This window comes from Lichenostomus cassidix, unplaced genomic scaffold (genome assembly GCF_008360975.1).
Source record: "Lichenostomus cassidix isolate B80296 unplaced genomic scaffold, HeHo_3.0 HiC_scaffold_39, whole genome shotgun sequence".
NCBI classification, from domain to species: domain Eukaryota; kingdom Metazoa; phylum Chordata; class Aves; order Passeriformes; family Meliphagidae; genus Lichenostomus; species Lichenostomus cassidix.
In genome coordinates this window covers 79,785-104,504 of record NW_028147446.1, presented here as the reverse complement: position 1 = coordinate 104,504, position 24,720 = coordinate 79,785, and the positions used below count along the sequence as shown (strand labels likewise).

The 24,720-nt window shown below is 66.4% G+C and overlaps 4 protein-coding genes and 2 long non-coding RNA genes across 9 annotated transcripts; 4 read left to right on the top strand and 2 right to left on the bottom strand.

The window, feature by feature from the left end:
* The first annotated feature begins 1,454 nt into the window (after window positions 1-1,454).
* TRAPPC5 (trafficking protein particle complex subunit 5) lies at window positions 1,455-3,071 on the top strand. Its single transcript, XM_085046085.1, has 3 exons — window positions 1,455-1,562; window positions 2,307-2,883; window positions 3,057-3,071. The coding sequence occupies exon 2, from the start codon at window positions 2,313-2,315 to the stop codon at window positions 2,877-2,879; it is 567 nt and encodes a 188-aa protein (XP_084902211.1). The 5' UTR covers window positions 1,455-1,562; window positions 2,307-2,312; the 3' UTR covers window positions 2,880-2,883; window positions 3,057-3,071.
* Window positions 3,023-4,613, bottom strand: LOC146422589 (uncharacterized). The gene is made up of 3 exons (XR_014848057.1): window positions 3,225-4,613; window positions 3,080-3,189; window positions 3,023-3,048 (listed from the first exon to the last, which is right to left on the bottom strand). It is a non-coding gene; the product is annotated as an uncharacterized LOC146422589 (long non-coding RNA).
* Window positions 4,614-4,845: 232 nt separating this feature from the next.
* On the top strand, window positions 4,846-6,906 carry NDUFB7 (NADH:ubiquinone oxidoreductase subunit B7). Of its 2 annotated transcripts, XM_085046087.1 has the most exons (4): window positions 4,846-4,926; window positions 4,974-5,120; window positions 5,717-5,885; window positions 6,711-6,906. In XM_085046087.1, the coding sequence occupies exons 2-4, from the start codon at window positions 5,009-5,011 to the stop codon at window positions 6,799-6,801; spliced, it is 372 nt and encodes a 123-aa protein (XP_084902213.1). In that variant the 5' UTR covers window positions 4,846-4,926; window positions 4,974-5,008; the 3' UTR covers window positions 6,802-6,906. The 2 variants fall into 2 exon arrangements, with proteins under 2 accessions (XP_084902213.1, XP_084902212.1); XM_085046086.1 differs by lacking the exon at window positions 4,846-4,926 and having other exon boundaries at window positions 4,933-5,120.
* A 181-nt stretch (window positions 6,907-7,087) lies between these two features.
* Window positions 7,088-17,396, bottom strand: TECR (trans-2,3-enoyl-CoA reductase). Of its 3 annotated transcripts, XM_085046083.1 has the most exons (13): window positions 17,264-17,396; window positions 15,956-16,006; window positions 15,604-15,655; window positions 14,718-14,762; window positions 13,493-13,596; window positions 12,649-12,764; window positions 11,923-12,028; window positions 11,486-11,558; window positions 10,300-10,343; window positions 9,883-9,940; window positions 9,143-9,231; window positions 8,452-8,497; window positions 7,088-7,860 (listed from the first exon to the last, which is right to left on the bottom strand). In XM_085046083.1, the coding sequence occupies exons 1-13, from the start codon at window positions 17,276-17,278 to the stop codon at window positions 7,733-7,735; spliced, it is 927 nt and encodes a 308-aa protein (XP_084902209.1). In that variant the 5' UTR covers window positions 17,279-17,396; the 3' UTR covers window positions 7,088-7,732. The 3 variants fall into 3 exon arrangements, with proteins under 3 accessions (XP_084902209.1, XP_084902208.1, XP_084902210.1); XM_085046082.1 differs by lacking the exon at window positions 17,264-17,396 and having other exon boundaries at window positions 15,956-16,175; XM_085046084.1 differs by lacking the exons at window positions 14,718-14,762; window positions 15,604-15,655; window positions 15,956-16,006; window positions 17,264-17,396 and adding exons at window positions 13,709-13,726; window positions 13,813-13,832 and having other exon boundaries at window positions 13,493-13,635.
* LOC146422587 (uncharacterized) lies at window positions 11,092-11,509 on the top strand. Its single transcript, XR_014848058.1, has 3 exons — window positions 11,092-11,147; window positions 11,292-11,342; window positions 11,464-11,509. It is a non-coding gene; the product is annotated as an uncharacterized LOC146422587 (long non-coding RNA).
* A 2,030-nt stretch (window positions 17,397-19,426) lies between the features above and the next one.
* DNAJB1 (DnaJ heat shock protein family (Hsp40) member B1) lies at window positions 19,427-24,017 on the top strand. Its single transcript, XM_085046080.1, has 3 exons — window positions 19,427-19,770; window positions 20,619-21,175; window positions 22,844-24,017. Exons 1-3 carry the CDS (start codon window positions 19,560-19,562, stop codon window positions 23,072-23,074), a joined length of 999 nt encoding a protein of 332 aa, XP_084902206.1. The 5' UTR covers window positions 19,427-19,559; the 3' UTR covers window positions 23,075-24,017.
* The last annotated feature ends 703 nt before the right edge of the window (window positions 24,018-24,720 follow it).

Genomic DNA, 24,720 nt, shown 5'->3' with positions numbered 1-24,720 from the left:
CCCATTGTCCCCAGTTATCCCCAGTGTCCCCCAGTATCCTCCCTGCTCTGTCCCCCAGTGTCCCCAGTGTCCCCAGTGTCCCCCGGTGTCCCCAGTGTCCCCAGTGTCCCTCAGTATCCTCCCTGCCCTGTCCCCCAGTGTCCCCAGTGTCCCCCAGTATCCTCCCTGCTCTGTCCCCCAGTGTCCCCAGTGTCCCTCAGCTCCCCAGCAGTGTCTCCCAAATGTCCCCAAGTCCCCCCCAGTGTCCCCCAGTGCTCTCCCAGTCACCTCCTGGTGTCCCCCAGTGTCTCCTGTTGCTGTCCCAGGGGTGTCCCCTGGCGTACCCCAATGTCCCCCACTGTCACCAGTTATCCCCAGTGCTCCCCAGTGTCCTCCAGGGTCCCTCAGTGTCCCCCAGTGTCCCCCATTCCTTGGGGACAGCAGAGCCAGGGGTCCCTCCTCTGTCTCCCTGTGTGTCCCTGCAGTGTCCCCTGTCCCCTGTCCCCCACCGCCGCCCCAGGACTTGGGGACAGCAGTGTCACCCCCGGCCCCCAGTGCCACCCCCGGGGTCGCTCTGTCCCTCCACGTCCCCTGGCATCCTTGTTCCCCTGTGTCCCCTAGTGTCCCCTGGTGTCCCCTGGTGTCCCCTGGTGTCCTCTCGTGTCCCCTGTCCCTCCCCATGTCCCCCAGTGTCCCCCAGTGTCCCTTTGGAGGGAGACTGGGGACACTGAGGGGGATGGGGACAGTGGGGACATTAGGGACTCTGAGTGGACACTGGAGACTTTGGGGCCATGGGGACACTGGGGACACTCAGGGGACCCTGGGGACATTGTGGAGACATGAGGACAGTGGGGAGTTGGGGACATTGGGAGGCCCTGTGGGATACCTTGGGGACATTGGAATCGTGAGCACACCGGGGGGACACAGGGACACCGAGGACCTTGGGGACACAGAGGCAGTGAGGGACATGGGGACACGGAGGGTGACACATGGCGGCAGGGTGCCCACGGTGGCGCAGGGGACACAGGACAAACGGGAGCACCTGGGTGACACGGTGGGGACACAGAGGGGACCTGTGTGGCACAAGTGACACCAGTGACAGGGGGGACCCAGGTGACACCAGTGACAGGGAGGGGACCCAGGTGACACCAGTGACAGGGGGCACAGGGGGGAGTGACCCTGTGTCCCCCCGGGTGTCACCGCTGTCCCAGTGGGTGTCACAGGTCCCAGTGGGGAAGGGGGGGGGATGTCACCCACCCCATGACGTCATTGGGGCTCGGGCCCCTCCCCCACCCCAGCTGGCGGCCCAGGTGTCCGGGGGGGGAGGGGCGGGGGGACATCCCCTCCCCCCGTGTCACCAGCTGTCCCCTCGTGTCCCCACCCTGTCCCCCCCCCAATGTCCCCCCGTGTCCCCTCCCGAGCGGCTTCACCCAGGGGCGTGGCCTCGGGAAGGGGCGTGGCCAAAGCGGATGTAGCCCCGCCCCTCCATCCAAGCCCCGCCCCCTGCGGCTTAGCCCCGCCCCTCGGCGCGCTTTACGGCGTTTCGCGGCGGTGTCGCGGCAGCCGGATCGGCTCGCTGTCAGGTCGGTACCGGAGGGTCCCGGGGGGTCCTGGGGGGTCCTGGGGGATCCCGGGGGGGTCCCTGCAGCTCCGGATCTCCTTCCCGCCACCCCCGGCCCGAGGGGCGCCCTGTCTGTCTGTCTGTCTGTCCGCCCATCCCCTCCCTGCCGCCCCACCGTGGGCGTTCCGCGGCTCTGATCCTCAACCGCTGCGACCCCCGGGACCACCGGGACCCCCGGGACCGAGCTGACCCTGCCGACCCCCTCGAACAGCCCCAGCCCCCTCAGGCTGCCCCGCACCGCCTCTGACCCACTGCGGCACCCCAAGGCCTTCTCTGACCGCCCAGCTGCCGCTCTGCCCCCCTCAGACCCCCTTTAACCCCTCTGATCCCCTTTAATTCCCCTCAGGTCCCCCTAAACCCCCTCTAGCCCCCCGCTAACCTCCTCCCGCTGCCCCTACCCCATTTAATCCTCCTGTACCCCCTCAGGCACCCCTAAATCCCCTCTAGCCCCCCTCAGATCCCCCTAAACACTAAATCCCCTCTAGCCCCCCTCAGATCCCCCTAAACACCCTAAACCTCCTCTAGCCCCCCTCAGATCCCCCAACTTGTAGCCCCCTAAACCCCCTTTAACCCTTCAGACCCCCCTAAACCCAGCTCCCCTCATATCCCCCAAACCCCCTCTAGCCCTCCCACTAACCTCCTCCCGCTGCCCTCTACCCGCCCTCAGCCCCTCCCAGCCGCGCTGACCGCCGTCCCTCGCCCGCAGGCCACGATGGACGCGCGTTTCACGCGGGGCAAGTCCCTGGTGCTGGAGCGGGCTCTGGGCCGGCCGCGCTCCGAGCTCTCCCTGGCCGCCTTCGCGCTGCTCTTCTCGGAGCTGGTGCAGTACTGCCAGCGCCGCGTGGCCTCGGTGGCCGAGCTGCAGGCCCGGCTGGCCCAGCTGGGCCACCACGTGGGGCTGAGGGCTCTGGACGCGCTGGTGGCCCGCGAGCGGCCGGGGCGGCGCGAGACCAAGGTGCTGGGCGTGCTGCTGTTCGTGAAGGGGCCGCTGTGGCGGGCGCTGTTCGGCAGGGAGGCCGACAAGCTGGAGCAGGCCAACGACGACGACCGCACGTTCTACGTGATCGAGAGGGAGCCGGTGGTGAACACGTTCGTGTCGGTGCCGCGCGAGAACAGCTCGCTCAACTGCGCCGCCTTCGCCGCCGGCCTGCTGGAGGCCGTGCTGGGCGCCGCCGGCTTCCCGGCCCGCGTCAGCGCCCACTGGCACAAGGGGACAACCCTCATGATCAAGTTTGACGAGGCGGTCATCGCCAGGGACAAGAGCCTGGAGGGGCGCTAGGGACATCGGGGACATCGGAGACATCGAGGACATTGGGCATTGAGGGACTGAGGGACAGGGACATCGGGGACATCGGGGACATCATGGCGTCGCCAGGGACAAGAGCCTGGAGGGGCGCTAGGGACATCGGGGACATTGGGCATTGTTAGTGACAAGAGCCTGAGGGGCGCTAGGGACGGGGACATCGGGCATTGAGGGACTGAGGGACGGGCACATTGGGGACTTCATGGCACTGTTAGTGACAAGAGCCTGGAGGGGCGCTAGGGACAGGGACATTATGGCATTGTCACTGACAGGAGCCTGAGGGGTGCTAGGGACATCGGGGACATCACAGCTTTGAGGGACTGAGGGATGGGGACATTGGGGACATCAGGCATTGTCAGTGACAAGAGCCTGGAGGGGCGCTAGGGACATTGGGGACATTGTGGCCTTGAGGGATGGGGACACTGGGGACATTGGGGCATTGTCACCAACAAGAGCCTGGAGGGGTGCTAGGGACATCGGGGACATCGTGGCCTTGTCACTGACAGGAGCCTGAGGGGCACTGGGGACATCGGGGACATCGTGGCCTTGTGACCAACAAGAGCCTGAGGGGCGCTAGGGACAGGGACACTGGGGACATCGTGGCCTCGTCACTGACAGGAGCCTGGGGGGCGCTAGGGATGGGGACATCAGGGACATCGGGGACATCACGGCCTTGAGGGATGGGAACATCAGGGACATCGCGGCATTGTCACTGACAAGAGCCCGAGGGGCGCTAGGGACAGGGACATGGCAGCATTGTCACGTGACAAGGGGGATGGGGACATGGCAGCCATGTCACATGGCAGAGTGTGTGACAAGGCCGTGAAGGATGTCGTTTCTTGAGGGGACAGCGTGATGTCCTTCATGGCCTTGCTCTGTGTCACTGTGTGTGACAAGGCCCTGAGGGACACTGAGGGACATTGTCACAGCATGATGTCCTTCATGGCCCTGCTCCGTGTCACTGTGTGTGACAAGGCTGTGAGGGACACTGAGGGACATTGTCACATCCCTCGTGGCCTTGCCCACATCGTTGCTGGGACAGCAGGGCCATGGTGGTGGCCTCACTGTCATCGTGGGACACGAGCCATGAGGGACAGCGAGGGACACCATCGTGGGGGACACGAGCCGTGAGGAGCACTGTGATGTCCCCATGGCCCTGTCCCATGTCACCATGTGGGCTGAGATGTCACCACCCACCGCCAGAGCCTTCCTGATGGCCCTCGACCACCTCTGGGGACATCGGAGCTGTTTGTGTCCCTCAGCTCTGTCCCTTGTCCCTCCTGATGGCACTTGGGGACACTCGTGTCACTATAAACTCTCTTGTCCCTCCGGTGGCTTTGGCTCTTCTTTGCCTGGGGACATCCCGGGGTGGCTTTGGGTCCCCAACATGTCCCTTGTCTCACCCAGACCCTTGTGGGGACGTCTGTCACTTCTTGGGGACATAAGGAAATTTGTCACCCCCCTTGGGGACACTGAGGTTGGCCCAAGGGGCTCCTGGTGGCCTTTGGCCTCTCCTTAGGACATTGGGGTGTCCCCTGCTGGGGACACTGAGCTCATCCCTGGAGACACTCTGGGGTTGCCCCAGTGCTCCTGGGGCCACAGGTGCCACCACCCTGTGACCTCCCGGTGCCATCGCTGTCCCCATGTCCCCCCCAGAGCCACGTCACCCCCCAGGGATGTCACCAGAGGTGGGGGACAGAGGGGAATTTGGGGATCTATGGAGGCCACCAGTGGCATTTGGGAGTCCCAGCAGAACTGCGAGAGGGTGCGGGAGAGACTTTGGGGGGCGTGGGAAGATTTGGGGTGAAGATTTTTGGGATTTTTGGGGATTTTTGGGGCTTTCAGGTGTTTTTGGGGAATCCGGGGGCGTTCCGAGCGCTTTGGGGTCCTCCCCGCCGCCAGGGGGCGCCGCAGCCCCGAGCAGGGCTCTTCCTCCGTTTCCGCTTCCGGTCTCGGCGTTTCCGTTGTCCCCTCAGGCCCGTTCCCGGTGTTGCTCCCGTTCCCGGTGTTGCTCCCGTTCCCGGTGTTGCTCCCGTTCCCGGCGTTTCCCGGCGTTTCCCGCTGCTCCAGCCGCTCCCGGCGCTCCCGGGCCCGGCGCCGCCGCCATGGGCGCTCACCTGGCGCGGCGCTACCTGTGGGACGCGGAGGGCGAGCCCGACCCGCTGCACATGCCGTCCTTCCCCGCCGACATGGGGCTGCCGCAGCGCCGGCCGCGCGGTCAGTGCGGGACAGGGGACAGGGGACAGGGGACACGGGGACACGGGGACACGGGGGGGGGATACGGGCGCGGTGTCCTTGGGGCGTCCCCGCCCTCGCGTGACCCCGGTGACCTCCCGCCGCGACCCCCGTGTGTGTCCCCCGGTGTCACCTCCTGGCGTGTCCCCGCTCCCTGTCCCTGCCGTGTCCCCCGCGTGTCCCCATGTGCCACCTGCCCTGTCCCCACCCCTGTCACACCCCTGTGCGTGTCCCCACCCGTGTCCCCACCCTGTCCCCACCCTCGCCGCGTCTCCCCCCATCTGTATCGATGTCCCCAGCCCTGCTGTGTCCCCAGCCCTGCAGTGTCCCCACGTGTGTGTGTGGTGTTGTGTGGTGTTGGTGTGTGTGTGTGTGTGTGTTGTGTGTTGTGTGGTGTTGTGTGGTGTTTGGTGTCCCCAGCCCTGCTGTGTCCCCAACCCTGCAGTGTCCCCACGTGTCCTCACCTCCGTCACACGCCCTCCCCTGGTGTCACCGCCCTGCTGCTTGTCCCCACCCTGTCGCGTGTCCCCCGTTCCCGGGCGGGCTCTGAGGATGTCGCCTGTCCCCTCTGGTGACAGAGATGGTGGCCACGGCGGAGCAGCTGGCGCTGGGCCGCGTGCCGCTGGAGCAGAGGGACTACTGCGGCCACCACCTGCTGCGGCTGATGCGATGTCACCGCGACAACTTCCCCGTGCCCTGGGGCTGCCACCAGCTGCGGCACGCCTGGGACAGCTGCCAGCACCGCGAGTGAGGACGGGGACATGGGGGGACACCAGGGGGACATGGGGGGACATCAGGGGGATATGGGGGGACATGGGGGGACATCAGGGGACATCAGGGGAATACACCAGGGACAGCTGCCAGCACCGCGAGTGAGGATGGGGACATCAGGGGGACATCGGGGGGACCTGGGGGAACATGTCTGGGACAGCTGTGAGCACCATGAGTGAGGACGGGGACACGGGGACAGTGGGGGGACATCGGGGAATGTAATGGGGACATGGGGGAGCACACGTGGGACAGCTGCCACCACCATGAATGAGGGACAGGGACATGGGGACATCAGGGGAACACGCCTGGGACAGCTGTGAGCACCACGAGTGAGGACAGGGACATGGGGACATCAGGGGGACATCGGGGGGACATGGGGGAACATGTCTGGGACAGCTGTGAGCACCATGAATGAGGGACAGGGACATGGGGACATCTGGGGGACATGGGGGAACATGTCTGGGACAGCTGCCAGCACCACGAGTGAGGACGGGGACACGGGCAGATGGGTGACACAGGCTGGGGGTGACACAAGGACACAGGGGTGACACACAGCAGGGTGGGGATAGACAGGTTTGGGGACACAGCAGGGACAAGGACAGGGAGGAGCAGGGGACACGGGGACAGGGGTGGGGACAGGAGGGATGTGTCAGCGGGGGATGACAGGGACATGGGGGGTTGTGGGAGGGGCTTGGGGACATGGGGCCACTGCGGTGCCACCCCCACCCACCTCCATGCGCTGTCCCTGTGGCCGCGGTGGCACCTGGTGACACTGGTGACACGGTGTCACCCTGTCCCCAGCTACGTGATGCGCATGAAGGAGTTTGAGCGCGAGCGACGCCTGCGGCAGCGCCAGAAACGGCTGCGGGGACAGCAGGGGGACACCGAGTGACACCTGGGGACACCGAGTGACACCTGGGGACACGGTGACGGCGACACGGTGACACGGTGACGGTGACACGAGGCCACCCCCGCGCAATAAACCCACCGAGTGACACTGCGCTGGCTTGTCACTGTGTGAGGGGACATTGCGAAGATGCCACCCCCAGCCAGCCTGGGGACAGTGGGATTGTCCCCAAAGGGTGTCCCTCCATGTCCTCTCCATGTCCCCACCATGTCTCTCTGTGTCCCTCCCTGTCCCCGGTGTCCCCTGGGTGGGACAATGACAGGCCACACGCTGGGGGGGAGATGTGGTTTATTGTCACCGGCGGGGATGAGGGGACATGGTGACACAGGCTGTGGTCACCAGTGGTGGCTTTGTCACCGCCACTGGTGACTGGGGACAGCGCCAGTGGGGAGGGGACACCGCGGCTGGGACCCGGTGGGTGACAAGGGACAGCAGGGACACATTGCCATGTCCTGCTGTGAGCAGCGCGGTGACAGTGGGCTCGTGTCCCCAAGGTTCAGGGGACAGTGACAGGGACAGATTAGGCTGTCCCACAGTGTCCCCAAGGGCTGCCTCTGGTGTCCCAGCAGGGAGGGGACAATCCAGAATTCCTGAGGTGAGGATGTCCCCACAGGGTGTCACAGTAAGAAGGGGACAGTGGGGGACACTGGGGTGTCCCTGGCGTCACAGCAGGATGGGGACAATAGGGGCTGGGCTGTCCCCATCCCCACGGTGTCCCCACAATGTCACAGCAGGAAGGGGATGCTGAGGGACAGGCTGTCCCCATCCCGGCGGTGTCCCCGCGGTGTCACAGCAGGAAGGGGATGATTGGGGACGGGCTGTCCCCACGGTGTCACAGCAGTGTCACAGCACGAAGGGGATGCTTAGGGACAGGCTGTCCCCATCCCGGCGGTGTCCCCGCGGTGTCCCCGCGGTGTCACAGCAGGAAGGGGATGATTGGGGACCTCAGGGGAGGGTAGTCGCGGAACTCGCGGAGGTAACTGCGGTGTTTGCCCTGCGCCCAGATCGCCATCTGCACGAAGCCCACCAGCGAGAACAGCGCCACTGCGGGGCCACCCGTGTCACCGCGGGGCCACCAATGTCACCACGGTGCCACAGGGGACCCAGGGGGTGGGGGATTCGGGCAGGCAGGGGTGGCACAAGGGACATGGAGGGGACAGGGAGACCCTGGAGGGGGACAGAGGACGTGGGGCTGCAGGGGACAGGGATTTGGGAGGCTGGGGTGGCACAGGGGACATGGAGAGAGGGACATGGGACAGAGCAGGGGACTGGGGAGGGACATGAACCCCGTGGGGGACAAGGGATTTGTTGGCTGAGGTGGCACTGGGGACATGGTGGGGGCACAGGGGACATCAGGGGACAGGGGAGGGACATGGACCCCAGAGAGACAGGGATTTGGGTGGCTGGGGATGGGACAGGGGACATGGGGTGGCACTGGGGACATGGCAGGGGACATTGTGGGGCAGGGACTGCAGGGGGGTGGGGCTTTGGACAATCGGGGTGACACGGAGGGGACAGGGAGAGCCCAGGGTGGCCCTGGGGACACGGAGGTGGGGTCTCCAGGGTGCCCCTCCCCCATCAACCCCTGCCCTGTCCCACCCTGTCCCCTCCCCTGTCCCATGTCCCCTCCCTCACCGGGCAGACACTGTGTCATGATGGTGAAGCCAATCCAGGACCCGACCTGGGGGTGACACAGAGCCACGGGGAGTTGTCACCCATTGTGGAGTTGTCACCCATTGCGGGGGTGTCACCCATTGCAGGGGTGTCACCCATTGCAGGGGTGTCACCCATTGCAGGGTTGTCACCCATTGCGGGGTTGTCACCCATTGCAGGGGTGTCACCCATGGTGGGGACAGCTCCCCCCATGTCCCACTCCCCCCCCAGTTCTGCTGTGCTCCCCCCGAGGGCACTGTCCCCCCCCTAGGGCTGTGTCACCCCCCTGGTGCCACATCCCCACCCCCCAGGGCTGTGTTCCCCCGGTGTCCCCGTGTCCCCCCCAGGCCATGTCCCCCCGGTGTCCCCAGTGTCCCCCCAGGCCATGTCCCCCAAGTGTCCCCCTAAAGGGCTATGTCCCCCCAGTGTCCCCCCAGGGCTGTGTCCCCCCGGTGTCCCCTGTGTCCCCCCAGGGCGGTGTCCCCCTGGTGTCCCCCCAGGGCTATGTCCCTGCAGTGTCCCCCAGTGTCCCCCCAGGGCAGTGTCCCCCTGGTGTCCCCAGTGTCCCCCCAGGGCAGTGTCCCCCCAGTGTCCCCCCCAGGCCGTGTCCCCCCGGTGTCCCCAGTGTCCCCCCAGGCCGTGTCCCCCAGGGCGGTGTCCCCGTGTCCCTCACCTCGTAGGTGTAGTTGGGGCAGGACACGAGCAGGAAGAGCCACGTGAAGGGATTGCGGGTTGGGTAAGGAATCTTGCGGGTCTTGGAGCCTGGCGGGGACAGGGACAGCCCGGGTGACACACCGGTGACACACGGGTCACACATGGGTGACACACGGGTCACACATTGGTGACATCCCCTGGACATGGGTCACCCCCCCCCAGGACACAGGTCACACACAGGTCACACACAGGTCACACCCCCCAGGACACAGGTCACCCCCTGGACACAGGTCACACCCCCTGGGTGACCCCCAGATGTGTGTCACCTCCCCAGACATGGGTCACCCCCTCTGTCACCACCCCCCCGCCATGTCACCCCTCTTGGCCACGGGTCACCTCCAATGTCACCCTCCAGTCATGGGTCACCCCCAGGTCACCCCCCGGATGAGTGTCACCCTCTGTGTCCCCACCGTGCCCCCTGCCACCCTGGGGCTGCTCCTGTTGTTCCTGTGGCCTCAGCATCCTCCTGTCCCCATGTCCCCCTGTGTGTCCCCATGTCCCCCCGTGTCCCCGTGTCCCCGTGTCCCCATGTCCCCCCGTGTCCCCATGTCCCTGTGTCCCCATGTCCTCCATGTCCCCATGTCCCCGTGTCCCCATGTCCCCATGTCCCCCCGTGTCCCCGTGTCCCCGTGTCCCCATGTCCCTGTGTCCCCATGTCCCCCCGTGTCCCCGTGTCCCCATGTCCCCGTGTCCCCTCACCCGCAGGGCGCAGGTTCCGCAGTGCCACGTGGATGGAGAAGTTCCCAAGCTGGCAGAACTGGGGGGACATTGGGGACACTGAGCAGGTGGCACCTGGACACCCCCAGTGTCCCCATGTCCCCCCCAGTGTCCCCATGGCCATCCTATGTCCCTCCATGTCCCCAACATGTCCCCTTGATGTCCTCTTGATGTCCCCCCATGTCCTCCCCATGTCCTCCCCATGTCCCCAACATGTTTCCTCCATGTGCCCCCATGTCCCCTCCCTGTCTTCTCCCTGTCCCCCCATGTCCCCCATGTCCCCCCATGTTCCCCCATGTCCCTCCCTGTCCCCCCATGTCCCCTCCATGTCCCCAACATGTCCCAACATGTCCCCCCATGTCCCCAGCATGTCCCCAACATGTCCCCATCGGGGCTCACCAGGAACACGGCCAGCGCCAGCTTCACCTGCTCGTCACCGTAGGCTGTGGGGACACAGGGGTGTCAGGGACAGTGACAACCCCCAGTGTCCCCTGCAGAGGGACACAGGGACAGCCACACCCCCCGCGGTGTCCCCTGGGCACAGGGGGACAGGCAGTGTGATGGGGACAGCGGGGACACTGAGGGACAGGTGACAAGAGACCCTCAGGGGGTGTGATGGGGACACTGGGGACACAGAGGGGACAGGTGCCACTCCCCGGGGGGGTTACTGGGGACACAGAGGTGACACACAGGTGACAGAGGTGACACACAGGTGACAGAGGTGACACAGAGGTGACACAGGTGACACAGGTGACACACAGGTGACACACAGGTGACACACAGGTGACACTCACCCGGCGGGGTGTACAGCGGGTAGTTGATGTAATAAGGACACAGGTGACACAGGTGACACACAGGTGACACAGAGGTGACACAGGTGACACAGAGGTGACACACAGGTGACACAGAGGTGACACACAGGTGACACAGTGACACTCACCCGGCGGGGTGTACAGAGGGTGGTTGATGTAATAGGGACAGGTGACACAGAGGTGACACACAGGTGACACAGGTGACACAGAGGTGACACTCAGGTGACACACAGGTGACACAGTGACACTCACCCGGCGGTGTATACAGAGGGTGGTTGATGTAATAAGGACAGGTGACACACAGGTGACACAGGTGGCACACAGGTGACACAGAGGTGACACAGGTGACACAGTGACACTCACCCGGCGGGGTGTACAGAGGGTGGTTGATGTAATAAGGACACAGGTGACACAGGTGACACAGCTGACACACAGGTGACACAGGTGACACACAGTGACACTCACCCGGCGGGGTGTACAGAGGGTGGTTGATGTAATAAGGACAGGTGACACAGGGGTGACACACAGCTGACACACAGGTGACACACAGCTGACACTCAGGTGACACAGGTGACACAGGTGACACACAGGTGACACAGGTGACACACAGGTGACACACAGGTGACACAGGTGACACAGTGACACTCACCCGGTGGGGTGTACAGCGGGTGGTTGATGTAATAAGGACAGGTGACACAGGTGACACACAGGTGACACACAGGTGACACACAGTGACACACAGGTGACACAGGTGACACACAGGTGACACTCACCCGGCGGGGTGTACAGAGGGTGGTTGATGTAATAAGCCATCCAAGCAGCAAAGCCCCAGTAGTAGGTGCAGTTCTGGGGACATTGGGGACACATTGGGGACACAGCAGTGGCAGCTGGGGACACCTGGGGACACCCAGGTGTGCAGGTGGTGCTGGTGGGGCAGCTGAGGGGACACGGGGGGGACACAGGGAGGACAGGGTGACACAGGAGGTGCCAGGGAGGTAACCCAGGTGACAGTGACACCTTGATGATGTGCAGGGTTGGTGCTGGGGACAGGGAGGTGACAGGGGGTGGCAGAGGTGACCTGGGGGACAGGGAGGGGACAGCGAGGGGACAGGGGTGGGGGTGACCTGGTGGGGACAGGGAGGGGCCGTGGCAGTGGCGCGGGTGGCAGTGTCCCCAGTGTCCCCGGTGTCCCCAGTGTCCCCAGTGTCACCTTGAAGATGTTGCGCAGCGGCATGGTGCCGTGCGAGAAGCGATGCACAAACAGCGTCTCCAGCAGCCGCTTGACGTAGTGGAACGAGTGACAGCAGCACGCCAGGCTGGGGACACCCAGGGGACACCCAGGGGACACCCAGGGGACACGGGGGACATGGGGGACATGGGGGTCAGGCCCTCATTGCCTCCCCAGAGCCCCCCAGAGTCCCCAAAGTCTCCCCAGTGTCCCCTGTGAGTCCCCATGTCCCCCCAGGCAGCCCCACTGTCCCCCTGACACCCTCTGAACCCTCATTGTCCCCCACTGTCCCCATTGTCTCCCATTGTCTCCCATTGTCCCCCATTGTCCCCCACTGTCCCCATTGTCCCCCCAGTCCCCATTGTCCCCCCAGCCCCCATTGTCCCCTACTGTCCCCCGCTGTCCCACTCACTGTCCCCCCCAGCTTGCATTATCCCCCTCCTGTCCCCATTGTCCCTCACTGTCCCCCCAGACCCAGCTGTCTCCATTGTCCCCACAGCCCCAGCCCCGGCTGTCCCCGCTGTCCCCTCTCGTCTCCCCTGCTGTCCCCCCGTCCCCCCGCTGTCTCCCTGTCCCCGCTTGTCCCTGCTGTCCCCGCTGTCCCCGCTGTCCCCTCCCTGTCCCCACTGTCCCCTCCCTGTCCCCACTGTCCCCTCCCTGTCCCCTGACTGTCCCCTCCCTGTCCCCGCTGTCCCCTCTGTCCCTCACTGGACCACGCGGTGGCGGCTGGCGGTGAAGTCGTATCGAGGGCCGTAGAGGAACGGAACCCGGAAATAGAACAGCAGGTAGATGAGCAGCGGCCCTGCGTACTCCGTCAGGAACACCTGGGACAGGTGGGACAGGTGAGGGGACAGTCAGGGACACCTGGGGACAGTCAGACAGTCAGGGACACCTGGGACAGGTGAGGGGACAGGCAGGGGACAGTCAGGGACACCTGGGACAGGGAGGGGACAGTCAGGGACAGCCAGGGACACATGGGACAGGGAGGGGACAGTTAGGGACAGTCAGGGACACCTGGGACAGGTGAGGGGGGACAGTCAGGGACACCTGGGACACCTGGGGACAGTCAGGGACACCTGGGACAGGTGAGAGGGGACAGTCAGGGACACCTGGGACAGGTGAGGGAATAGTCAGGGACAGCCAGGGACACTTGGGACAGGTGAAAGGGGACAGTCAGGGACACCAGGGACAGGGGAGGGGACAGTCAGGGACAGCCAGGGACACCTGGGACAGATGAGGGGACAGTCAGGGACACCTGGGACAGGGCAGGGGACAGTCAGACAGTCAGGGACAGCCAGGGACACATGGGACAGGGCAGGGGACAGTCAGGGGACAGTCAGGGACACCTGGGGACAGTCAGGGACACCTGGGACACCTGGGACAGATGAGGGGACAGGACAGGGCAGGGGACAGTCAGGGGACAGACAGGGACACCTGGGGACAGTCAGGGACACCTGGGACACCTGGGACAGATGAGGGGACAGGACAGGGCAGGGGACAGTCAGGGACACCTGGGGACACAGGGTGACACAGAGGGTGACAGGTGACTCACCGTGACCCAGCTGATCTGGGCGCCCAGGTCCCGGAAGTACAGGGTGGCCGTGGTGCCGACGGGCAGCGACTGCAGCACATCCTCGTCCTTCAGCGAGCGACCCTCTGGGGACAGCCACACCTGGGGCACCTGGGACACCTGGGACACCCCTGGGGACACCTGGGACATCCCTGGGGACACCTGGGGACACCTGGGGACATCCCTGGGGACACCTGGGACATCCCTGGGACACACCTGGGGACACCTGGGACACACCTGGGACACACCTGGGACACACCTGGGACATCCCTGGGACACACCTGGGGACATCCCTGGGACACCTGGGACACCTGGGGACATCCCTGGGGACACCTGGGACATCCCTGGGACACCTGGGGCACCTGGGGCACCTGGGACACCTGGGGACATCCCTGGGACACCCCTAGGGACATCCCTGGGGACACACCTGGGACACCTGGGACATCGCTGGGACACACCTGGGACATCTGGGACACCCCTAGGGACACACCTGGGACACCTGGGACACACCTGGGGACACCTAGGACACACCTGGGGACACCTGGGACACACCTGGGGACACCTAGGACACACCTGGGGACACCTGGGACATCCCTAGGGACACACCTGGGACACACCTGGGGACACCTGGGACACCTGGGACATCCCTGGGACACACCTGGGGACACCTGGGACACCTGGGACACACCTGGGACACCTGGGACACACCTGGGGACACCTGGGGACACCCCAAGGGACACACCTGGGGACACCTGGGACACCTGGGACACACCTGGGGACACATGGGGACATCCCTGGGACACACCTGGGACACCTGGGACACACCTGGGGACACCCCAAGGGACACACCTGGGGACATCCCTGGGACACCTGGGATACCCTGAGGGACACCTGGGACACCTGGGCCATCCCTGGGGACATCTTAGGGAATGTCTGGGACACACCTGGGCACATCTGGGACACCTGGGGGACACCTGGGGACACACCTGGGACACCCCCGGGGACACCTTGGGGATGCCAGGGGACAGCAGGGGCACCTGGGGACATTGTAGAGAAAACCTGGGGACAGCCAGGGCCACCGCAGGGGACAGGGGAGAACAGCTCAATACACCCTGGGGACACCTTAGGGACACCTGGGGACACCTGGGGACACCTTAGGGACACCTGGGGACACCCTGGGGACACCTGATCCCGTGGTGACACTCACTGGGGTCCAGGCGCAGGGATTGTCTCGCTGGGTACCACTGGGGATCTGTGGGACAGAGGGGACAGCGATGGTGGCACTGTGGGGACAGAGCCACAGAGGGGACAGAGATGGTGGCACTGTGGGGACAGAGCCATAGAAAGGACAGCAATGGTGGCACTGTGGTGACACAGGCACAGAGGGGACAGCGATGGTGGCATTGTGGTGACACAGGCCCTATGGGGACAGAGATGGTGGCATTGTGGTGACAGAGCTACAGAAAGGACAGCGATGGTGGCACTGTGGGGACACAGCCCCTATGGGGACAGCGATGGTGGCACTGTGGGGACACAGGCACAGAGGGGACAGCGATGGTGGCACTGTGGGGACAAAATCCCCATGGGGACAGCAATGGTGGCACTGTGGTGACAGAGCCACAGAGGGGACAGAGCCATAGAAAGGACAGTGATGGTGGCACTCTGGGGACACAGCCACAGAAGGGACAGTGGTGGTGGCACTGGGGGGACAGAGCCACAGAAGGGACAGCAATGGTGGCACTGTGGGGACAGAGCCATAGAAAGGACAGCGATGGTGGCATTGTGGTGACACAGCCACAGAAGGGACAGTGGTGGTGGTAATGTGGGGACACAGGCACAGAGGGGACAGCGATGGTGGCTCTGCAGTGACACAGGCACAGAGGGGACAGCGATGGTGGCCATGGCTCCATGATGTGTCTCTGATCATAATGACCACGATGGCCTTGTGACAAATCCTTGGCCACGATGTCGGTCCCCATGGCCCTGTGACAAGTCCCCACCACCCTGTGACAGCTCCCCAGCCACACTCAGGGTCCCCATGGAGAGCCCCCAGCCCTGTCCCTGTCCCTGTCCCTGTCCCCATGGCTACTCACGGGCTTTGCTGAACAGGTTCTTGATGTCAGCCACGGTGGCCTGAGGCTCCACCTGGGGACAGCGAGGGGCCGTCAGTGACACCCCAGGGGCCATCAGTGACACCCCAGGGGCCATCAGGGGCCATCAGTGACACCCCAGGGGCCATCAGGGACACCCCAGGGGCCATCAGTGACACCCCAGGGGCCATCAGTGACACCCCCAGGGGCCACCAGTGACACCCCAGGGGCCATCAGTGACACCCCAGGGGCCATCAGTGACACCCCAGGGGCCATCAGGGGCTGCAGGGACACCCCGAGGGGCCGTGGGGACACCCAGGGCCACCCCGTGTCCCCTCCCGGCCCTGTCCCCTACCTTGTCGAGGAAGCAGAGCTTGTCCCTCGTCCTTGCGTCCAGGATCTCCACCTCGAAGAAGAGCACAGCCGATTTCTTGGGTCGCTTGCTGGGGACAACCGGCGGCCACAGCGCCAGCACGGGGGACACGGGGGACGGCGACAGCGGGCCCCCCTCGCGGGGTGGCACTGCCACCTCCATGTCGCCGCGCCCGCCCGAAACCCGATCGGCCCCGGGAGGCGCTAAATATAACCCTCCCCCCCCAGCGGGCTCTTGGCCCTGCTGGCCCCGGAGGTGGCCCTGGAGGTGGCCCCGGGGGTGGCCCTGGAGGTGGCCCCGGGGGTGGCCCTGGGGGTGGCCACGGGAGGGACTGAGTCACCCGGCGCCGGGGGTGGGGACAGTGGCCGGCGGGGACGGAGGGGACAGGACGCGGCGCGGGCGGGAGGTGAGGCTGGACCCCCCCACCCCCAGGTCCCCACGGTCCCCAAGAGCCTCGGTGGCACGAGGTGGGGACAGAGCTGGCCCGAGCCATGTGGCTGCTGTCACCCCCGGGTCACTCTGGGGGCCACGGGGTGACGTCACCGGGCGACACGGGGACGGGGGTCTGTGACCGCTGGGGACACCGCGATGGGGACAGGCGGCTGCCAGCCCCGGACACTGCCATGGGGCTCTGTCACCCTGTGTCACCGCGAGGCGACAGGGACACCCCGACCCTGTGACACCCCGGGGGGGGGGGAGGTGACACCTTCACGGTGACACCCAAGGAGCCACCCGAGCGCGGTGACGGTGACAGCGCTGGGGGGTGGTGACAGCGGGGGAAGGGCGGGGCCAGCCAGGAGTGACCCCGCGGTGACCCCGCGCGCGTGCCCCGCCCCTCGGGGTTCCTGTGCGACATCGGGGCGGCGGGGAGCGGCCGGAGCCCGGGACCACCGAGACCCTCCCGGGACCACCGGGACCCTCCCGGGACCACCGGGACCCTCCCGGGACCACCGGGACCCCCAGGCCCCGCCCCTGCCCCAAGCCCCGCCCCTCCAGGCTAAGCCCCGCCCCCAGGCAGAGTCCCCGCCCCTTTCCCGCCGAAGCCCCGCCCCCTGCCTCCGCTCCGCCCCCGCGCGCCCCCTGCCGCCCGAAGCGCGCACACGCATCACCCCTCGCGCATGCGCACGGCTCCACCCGCGCGCATGCGCAGCGCCCGTCCCGGTGCCCCGGGGCGGAACGCGGGGTTACGCGAGGTCGGCGCGGCCGCGCTGCGCGGGGCAGAAGCCCCGGGGCTCGGAGCGGCTCCGGAGCCGGCCGCGGTTCCTCAGCGCGGGCAGATCGCCGCCTCACCTCGTAGTGCTTCATGGTCGCTCCGCTCCGCCGCGCCCGCCGCCCCCGCCGCCCCCACGTGACCCGCCCCGCGCGCCCACCGGGGCGGGGCTTGCGGCGCGGCCAATCGGCGCCGCTCGCGTGGCTCGGGGCAGCCAATCAAAACGCCGCGGCCACGCCCTCGCGCTCGCCCCTTCCCGCCGCGTTGGTTGCCGGGGCAACGCGAACGCCTGAGGGGGCAACAGCCAATGAGAGGCGGGGGCGGGGCGTGGAGTGACGCGGAGAGCAGCCAATGGGCAGGCGGCAGGGGCGGGAGGGGGCGGGGCCTCGTGCTGGGGGCGGAGCCTGTGGGGCTGGGGGTGTCAGCGGGGTCTGGGTGGCCTTGGAGGGGACAGGAGCTTCTGGGGACACCAGGACATCATGGGAACGTGCTGGGCTTAGGGACCCCCTGGGGACACTGCGGGGCGCAGGGGACATCGGGACACAGTGACACGTGGGGCCATGGGGACCCCTGGCCATGGGGACGGTGGGGTGGAGGGGCCTGTCCCTCCCTGTGTCCCCATGTCCCCTTGGCCACCTGTCCCCAGGTCTCCAATCCCAGTGTCCCCGTGTCCCAGTTCCTGTGTCCTCCCTGTCCCCATGTCCTTTGTCCCCTGTCTTCATGTCCCCCCTGTCCCCAAGCTCCCCAGGTGTCCTGCCCACCTGCTGGGTCCTGCCCCAGGTGTCACCTGAACCGGGGACACGGCTGGGGGTGGGGCAGGGGCGCCAGGTGGGGTCACGGCGGTCACACCCTGCAGTGACAGGGACAGGCTGGCGTTGGGGTGGCACTCGCCGTGTTGACAGGAGATGGGCTGTCACCGGAGTGACATCGGGGGACAGGACAGGGTGTCACTGCGAGTGACAGTGGCTGCAGGTGGCGTGGTTGGCACGGTGGGTGACAGTGACAGGATATGCCTGTGGGTGACAGGGTGTCACTGAGGGTGACAGGGTCAGGCTGTCGCTGGAGGTGACAGGGACAGCCCCCGGGAAGCTTCAGGCCCCTCCTTCCCCCCGGTCCATCCCCGTTTCTCCTCCGACTCATCCCATCCCGGTCCCCATTCCCTTCCCCGGTCCCTCCCTCAGTCCAGCCCCGTTCCCATCCCCACGCCCGCCGCTCCCTCCCCGTTCCCATTCCCGGTCCCTCCTCGTCCCTTCGCCCCCATTCCCGGTCCCTCTCCGGTTCCTCCGCCGCTCTATCCGCGGTTCCTCTCCCTCCGATCCTCCTTTCCCCATCCGTCCTCATCCCCCCGGTCCTTCCCCAGTCTCTCCTCTGTCCCACCCCCTTCCCGCTCCATCCCCGGTCACTCCCCGCTCACTCCCGCAGTCCATCTCCGGTCCATCCCCGGTCCATCCCCGGTCCATTCCCGGTCACTCCGCCGGTCCATCCCCGGTCCATCCCCCGGTCCATCCCCTGTCCATCCCGCAGTCCATCCCCCTGTCCCTCCGTGCTCGTTCCCCTGTCCTTCCCCACTCCTTCCCCATCCATTCTCATCCCCCTTGACCAACCCCTGTCCCACCCCCGGTCCACCCCTGTCCCTCCCTGGCCCATCCCCGATCCTTTCCTCGGTCCATTCCCAGTCCATTCCCGCGATCTATTCCCGGTCCATCCCACAGTCCATCCCCTGTCCCTCCCCGGTCCATCCCTGCTCCATCCCCTGTCCCTCCCCGGTCCATTCTCGGTACTTTCCCTGGTCCATCCCCGGTCCATTCCAGGTCCATTCCCGGTCCATTCCAGGTCCATCCCCCGTCAATCCCGCAGTCCATCCCCCTAACCCTCCCTGGTCCAACCCGCGGTCCATCCCCGGTCCATTCCCGGTCTATCCCCGGTCCATCCCCGTCCCTCCCTGGTCCACCCCGGTTCATTCCCGGTTCACCCGCTATCCAGTCCGTCTCTCCATCCATTCCCTGGTCGTTCCCAGCTCCATCCCCAGTCCTTCCTCATCCATCCTCATCCCCCTTGACCAACCCCTGTCCCTCCCCCCGTCCACCGCTCTCCCCATCCATCCCTCCCCGGTCCCTCCCCGGTCCCTCCCCGGTCCCTCCCCGGTCCATTCCACAACCCCCAGTCCTTTCCCTGGTCCATCCCGAGTCCATTCCCCCGTCCATCCCGCAGTCCATCCCCAGTCCCTCCCCCGGCCCACCCCTCTCCCCATCCATCCACCCCGCGGTCCCTCCCCGCTCCCTCCCCGTCTCCCCGCCCCTCTCCCCTCTCCGCTCCCTCCCCGTGCCCGTCCCGCGGTGCCTCGCCGTGCCCGGTCCCAGAGCACTCGGGGCGGCCATGGGGAAGGACTATTACCGCACGCTGGGCTTGTCCCGGGGGGCTTCCCCCGCCGACATCCGCCGCGCGTACCGGCGGCAGGCGCTGCGCTGCCACCCCGACAAGGACCGATCGCCGGGCGCCGAGCAGCGCTTCAAGGAGGTGGCCGAGGCCTACGACGTGCTCAGCGACCCCAAAAAACGGGAGATCTTCGACAAGTACGGGGAGGAGGGTGAGCGGCGGCACGGGGGGCCCGGGGGGGCGGGGAATGGGGAGGGCTGGGGGCGTGGGGGGGGGAGGTGGTGGGGGATGCCGGTGGTGGCTGGGGGACAGTTGGGGCAGGGGGACATGGGGGTCAGGGTGAGGGTTTGGGACAGGCGGGGACAGTGACAGGGTGAGGGAGAGGGGGCTGGGGCGACACCGGCAGGGCGGGGGCTGGGGGTGTGGGGTTGGAGGGAGCACGTGGAGGGCAGGGGAAGGCAGGGTGGGGGTCTGGGGTGGGGTAAGGGGGTTTGGGGTGGTGGTGGGCAGGTGGGGGATCAGGTGGGGGTCTGGGGTGGGGTGAGCGGGGGCTGGGGCAGGAGGGGGATCAGGGTGGGGTGAAGGGGGAGATTGGGGGGCAGAGTAAAAGGGGTGGGGGTCCCGGGGGGCAGGGGGAGGCAGGTGAAGGGGGCAGGGGGTGAGCCCAGGCCAGGGGCAGAGTGAGGGCAGCCAGGATTGGGGGTTTTGGGGTGCAGGGTGGGGGCAGGGCGAGGGCAGGGGGGGTACAGAGAGGGGCTGGAGAGCAGGGACGGGGGGCTGGAGGGGTTCAGCATGGCAGCCCAGTGGGGTCACAGCCCGGGCTGGGGTCGGCCGGCGCCAGGCCGGCAGCCCGGGGGGGCTGGGAGGGCGCCGGGGTGTGCCGGGGGGGCCGCTGGAGCCGGCTGGGCCTGTTGGGACCCGTCCGGGGCCATCAGCGGCGTCGGCGCCACGGGCAGAACCGGTTCCCCACGCCCTGGCCTGCCCCACGCCCTGCCCGCGGCTCACCCCGCACCCTCCGGCGGCCGGGGGGCTGATGGGCACCTTCCCCCCGCTTGCCAGGGCTGAAAGGGGGAGCCCCGACCCCCGGCCCGGGGGGCTCCAACGGCCCCACCTTCACCTACACCTTCCGGGGTGACCCCCACGCCATGTTCGCCGAGTTCTTCGACGGCCGCAACCCCTTCGACACCTTCTTCGTGCAGCGCAACGGCGACGACGAGGACGGCGACGACACCTTCAACACCTTCCACGTCGGGGGCTTCGGCGTGAGCTTCCCGCGGGGTCGGGGGTCCGACGGCCGCAAGCAGGACCCCCCCGTGCTGTACGACCTGCGGGTGTCGCTGGAGGAGATCTACAGCGGCTGCACCAAGAAGATGAAGATCTCCCACAAGCGCCTCGGGCCCGACGGGAAGACAGTGCGGAAGGAGGATAAGATCCTGACCATTGAGGTGAAGCGGGGCTGGAAGGAGGGAACCAAGATCACCTTCCCCAAGGAGGGCGACCAGACCCCCAACAACATCCCCGCCGACGTGGTGTTCGTGCTCAAGGACAAGCCGCACGACGTGTTCCGCCGCGACGGCTCGGACATCGTGTACCCGGCCAAGATCAGCCTCCGCGAGGTGGGGAGGGGACAGTGTGACAGGGCTTGGGGACATCGGGGGGACAGCGTGATGGGGCTTGGGGACATCGGGGGGGACAGTGTGACAGGGCTTTGGGACATCGGGGGGGACAGCATGGTGGGGCTTGGGGACATCGGGGGGGACAGCACGGTGGGGGGCTTGGGGACATCCAGGGTGGACAGCATGATGGGGAGCTTGGGGACATCGGGAGGGACAGCGTGTTGAGGGACTTGGGGCCATCGGGGGGACAGCGTGATGGGGGCTTGGGGACATCGGGGGGACAGTGCTGTGGGGCTTGGGGACATTGGGGGGGGGGACAGTGCTGTGGGGGTCTTGGGGACATCGGGGGGACAGCGCGATGGGGCTTGGGGGACATCAGGTAGGGACATTGAGCTGGGGTGGTCTTTGGGGGCCATTGGGGGGGACAGCACAGTGGGGGATTCTTTGGGGACATCAGGTGGGGACATTTGGCTGGGTCACTATTGGTGGGGACACGGGGCTTGGTGGTGCTGGGGACATTGGCGTTGGGGTGGTCTCAGGGGGACACTGGGGCTGGGCTGGTGACAGTGGGGACGTCAGGGTTGGCTTGGTCTTGCTGGGGACATGGGGGTGGGTCAGTCCTGGAGGGGCCATCGAGGTGATTGGATCTGGGTGGCAGTGGGGACATTGGGGTTGAGTTGGTGGCATGGGGGACACTGGGGCTGAGTTGGTGGCAGTGGGGACATAGGGGTGGCTCGGTCTTGGTGGGGACACTGGGGTCAGGGTGGTTTTTAGGGGATGTCAAGTGGGGATTGACCTTGGCCGTGGTGGCAACATCACGTGGGGACATCAGGGCTGGTCTTGGTGGTCGTGGGGACATTGCAGTCAGCTGGGGACATCAGGTGGGGACACTGGGGCCGTTGGTTTTGCTGGGACATCAGGGCTGGCTTGGTCTGGATGGGGACACAGGGGTGGCTTGGCCTTGGTGGTGTTGGGGACATGGGGACTGGGCTGAGTGGCTCAGTCCTGGTGGGGACATTGGGGGTGGCTCGATCTGGCTGGGGACATGGGGGTGGGCTGGCCTTGTTGGGGACACTGCAGGTGACTCAGTTTGGGTGGTCAGAGGGGTCACTCTGGGTGCTGGCAGGACACAGTGGGTGGCCAGAGGGTCACTCTGGATGGTGACAGGACACGATGGGTGGCCAGGGGACCACTCTGGGTGCTGACAGGACACGATGGGTGGCCAGGGGGTCACTCTGGGTGGTGACAGGACACAGTGGGTGATGAGAGAGGTCACTCTGGGTGGTCAGAGGGGTCACTCTGGGTGCTGGTAGGACACGATGAGTGGCCAGGGGGTCACTCTGGATGGCGACAGGACACGATGAGTGGCCGGTGGTCACTCTGGGTGCTGGCAGGACACACTGAGTATTTGGGGTGTCACTCTGGGTGGTCAGTGGGGTCACTCTGAATGGTGGCAGGACACACTGGGTATTTGGGGTGTCACTCAGGACACACTGGGTATTAGGGGTGTCACTCAGGACACAGTGGGTATTTGGGGTGTCACTCAGGACACACTGGGTATTTGGGGTGTCACTCCGGGTGGTCACTCTTGGCGCTGGGGCTGATGTGACCATGCTGGGCTGTCCCCCCTCCTCCCCCTGCTGACGTGTCCCCGCCGTGTCCCCCCAGGCGCTGTGTGGCTGCACGGTGACCGTCCCCACGCTGGACGGCCGCAGCATCCCCATGGTGTTCCAGGACGTGCTCAAGCCGGGGGTCAAGCGGCGCATCCCGGGGGAGGGGCTGCCCTTCCCCCGCTCCCCCGAGCAGCGCGGCGACCTCGTCATCGAGTTCGAGGTCAAGTTCCCCGACAGGATCCCGCCGGCCTCCAAGACCCTCCTGGAGCAGATCCTGCCCCTCTAGTGCCCCCCGCGCCCCCCAATCCCCGGCCGGGGGGGCGTGGGGGGGTTTGGACTCGGGGGGACACCCCGGGGGTGCCTGCAGTGCCCCAAAAACTCGGGGGGTCGCGGTGTCCTCGCCCCCCCACCTCCACCCTGGGGGGCTGAGCGGCTTGGGGTGTCCTTGTCCCCGAACCTCAGAGCTTGGAGGGGTCCTGGGGGTCCCGAAGTGGCCTTGTCCCCACCGTCTCAGGGGTTTGGGGACCCCGAGGTGTCCCCCCCGTGGCGGAGGTCCGGGTGACCTTTGCCCTGTGTCTCTGGGGGGTCCTGAGGTGGCTTTGTGACACCTCATCAGGGATCTGGGGTGACCCCAGGGTGTCTTTGGGGGTCTGAGGGTCTCGGGGTGTCCCTGTCACCCCATGTCTGTGCTTTGGGTGGTCCTGGGGTGGCTTTGCTGCCCTGACCCCACATTGGTGGTCAGGGGCTCGGGGGGGTCCTTGTCCCCCTTCTCGTGGCTCTGAGGGTGTTGGGTGTCCTTGTCCCCCACTCTGGGGGTCCCCAGGTGGCCTTGTCTCCCCCATTTTGGGGGTTTTGGGGTTTTCGGGTGTCCTTTTCCCCCCATCTCTGCTCTGGGGGTCCCCAGCAGTCCTCACCCCCCCCAGGGCGGGGAGGGGTCACTGTGTCCCTGCTGCCCCCCCGCTTTGGGGGTCCCCATGTCCCTCCCCACTCTGGGCACCCCCAGGTCTCCCTGTCCCCCTTTTGGGGTCAGGGCTGGGGGGTCCCGGCCATCTCTGAGGGGGTCCTGGGGTGCCCTGTCCCCTCCCAGCCCCCCAGGCCAGGAGGGACCCCCCGGGGGGGTTGGGGGGCCGCGGGCGGCTCGGGGGGGGGCGGGGCGGGGCCCTCGCGTTTTTGGGGTCGAACCGCCCGGAAAAGGGTCCTTTGGGGCCGCGATAAAGCGCTGAAACCTGGCCTGCTCTGTCTGCTGGGGTGGGGGGCACTGGGGAGGGGATTTGGGGTCACCGGGGGGGTTGGAAGCTGGGATTGGGGGGCTCAAGGATGGGGGATGATCTTCCACCCCCCAAATACCCCACAGTGAGCCCCACGGTCTGAGGACCCCCAGATGGGGTCTGGCAGCCCCCAGATGGGGTCTGTTGTCCCCCCAGGGCTCTGTGCCTGCAGCTCCTTCCCCAAACGGGGTCTGTGCCCCCAAACGGGGTCTGTGCCCCCAAATCGGGCTGGTTGCCCCCTCTGAGGGGTCTGGACTGCTCTCCAATGAACCCCCCAAGGGTCTGTTCCTGCCCCCTCCCCAAATGGGGTTTGGGGTTTTGATTCCCCCTCCCCAATGATCCTCCCGGCTCTGTCACTGCTCCTCCTGCCCCAAATGGGGTTTGTGTCCCAAATGGGGTCTGTGTCCCCTAAATGGGGTTTGTGTCCCCAAATGGGGTCTGTGCCCCCCTAAATGGGGTTTGTGCCCCAAAATGGGGTCTGTGCCCCAAAAATGGGGTTTGTGCCCCAAAATAAGGTCTGTGCCCCCCTAAATGGGGTTTGTGCCCCAAAATGGGGTCTGTGCCCCAAAAATGGGGTTTGTGCCCCAAAATAAGGTCTGTGCCCCCCTAAATGGGGTTTGTGCCCCAAAATGGGGTCTGTGCCCCAAAAATGGGCTTTGTGCTT

What these genes read in the sequence shown, in the direction of transcription:
- TRAPPC5 (XM_085046085.1), top strand. Translation starts at nt 2,313, where the DNA reads ATGGACGCGCGTTTCACGCGGGGCAAGTCCCTGGTGCTGGAGCGGGCT.
- NDUFB7 (XM_085046087.1), top strand. Translation starts at nt 5,009, where the DNA reads ATGGGCGCTCACCTGGCGCGGCGCTACCTGTGGGACGCGGAGGGCGAG. An exon ending in GCCGCAGCGCCGGCCGCGCG is followed by an intron (nt 5,121 to 5,716) that starts GTCAGTGCGGGA and finishes CTCTGGTGACAG; the next exon opens with AGATGGTGGCCACGGCGGAG. An exon ending in GACAGCTGCCAGCACCGCGA is followed by an intron (nt 5,886 to 6,710) that starts GTGAGGACGGGG and finishes CCCTGTCCCCAG; the next exon opens with CTACGTGATGCGCATGAAGG.
- TECR (XM_085046082.1), bottom strand. Translation starts at nt 16,135, where the DNA reads ATGGAGGTGGCAGTGCCACCCCGCGAGGGGGGCCCGCTGTCGCCGTCC. An exon ending in CGCTGCGCAACATCTTCAAG is followed by an intron (nt 11,559 to 11,922) that starts GTGACACTGGGG and finishes CAATGTCCCCAG; the next exon opens with AACTGCACCTACTACTGGGG. An exon ending in CCCTCTGTACACCCCGCCGG is followed by an intron (nt 10,344 to 11,485) that starts GTGAGTGTCACC and finishes GTGTCCCCACAG; the next exon opens with CCTACGGTGACGAGCAGGTG.
- DNAJB1 (XM_085046080.1), top strand. Translation starts at nt 19,560, where the DNA reads ATGGGGAAGGACTATTACCGCACGCTGGGCTTGTCCCGGGGGGCTTCC. An exon ending in CGACAAGTACGGGGAGGAGG is followed by an intron (nt 19,771 to 20,618) that starts GTGAGCGGCGGC and finishes CCCGCTTGCCAG; the next exon opens with GGCTGAAAGGGGGAGCCCCG. An exon ending in CCAAGATCAGCCTCCGCGAG is followed by an intron (nt 21,176 to 22,843) that starts GTGGGGAGGGGA and finishes GTGTCCCCCCAG; the next exon opens with GCGCTGTGTGGCTGCACGGT.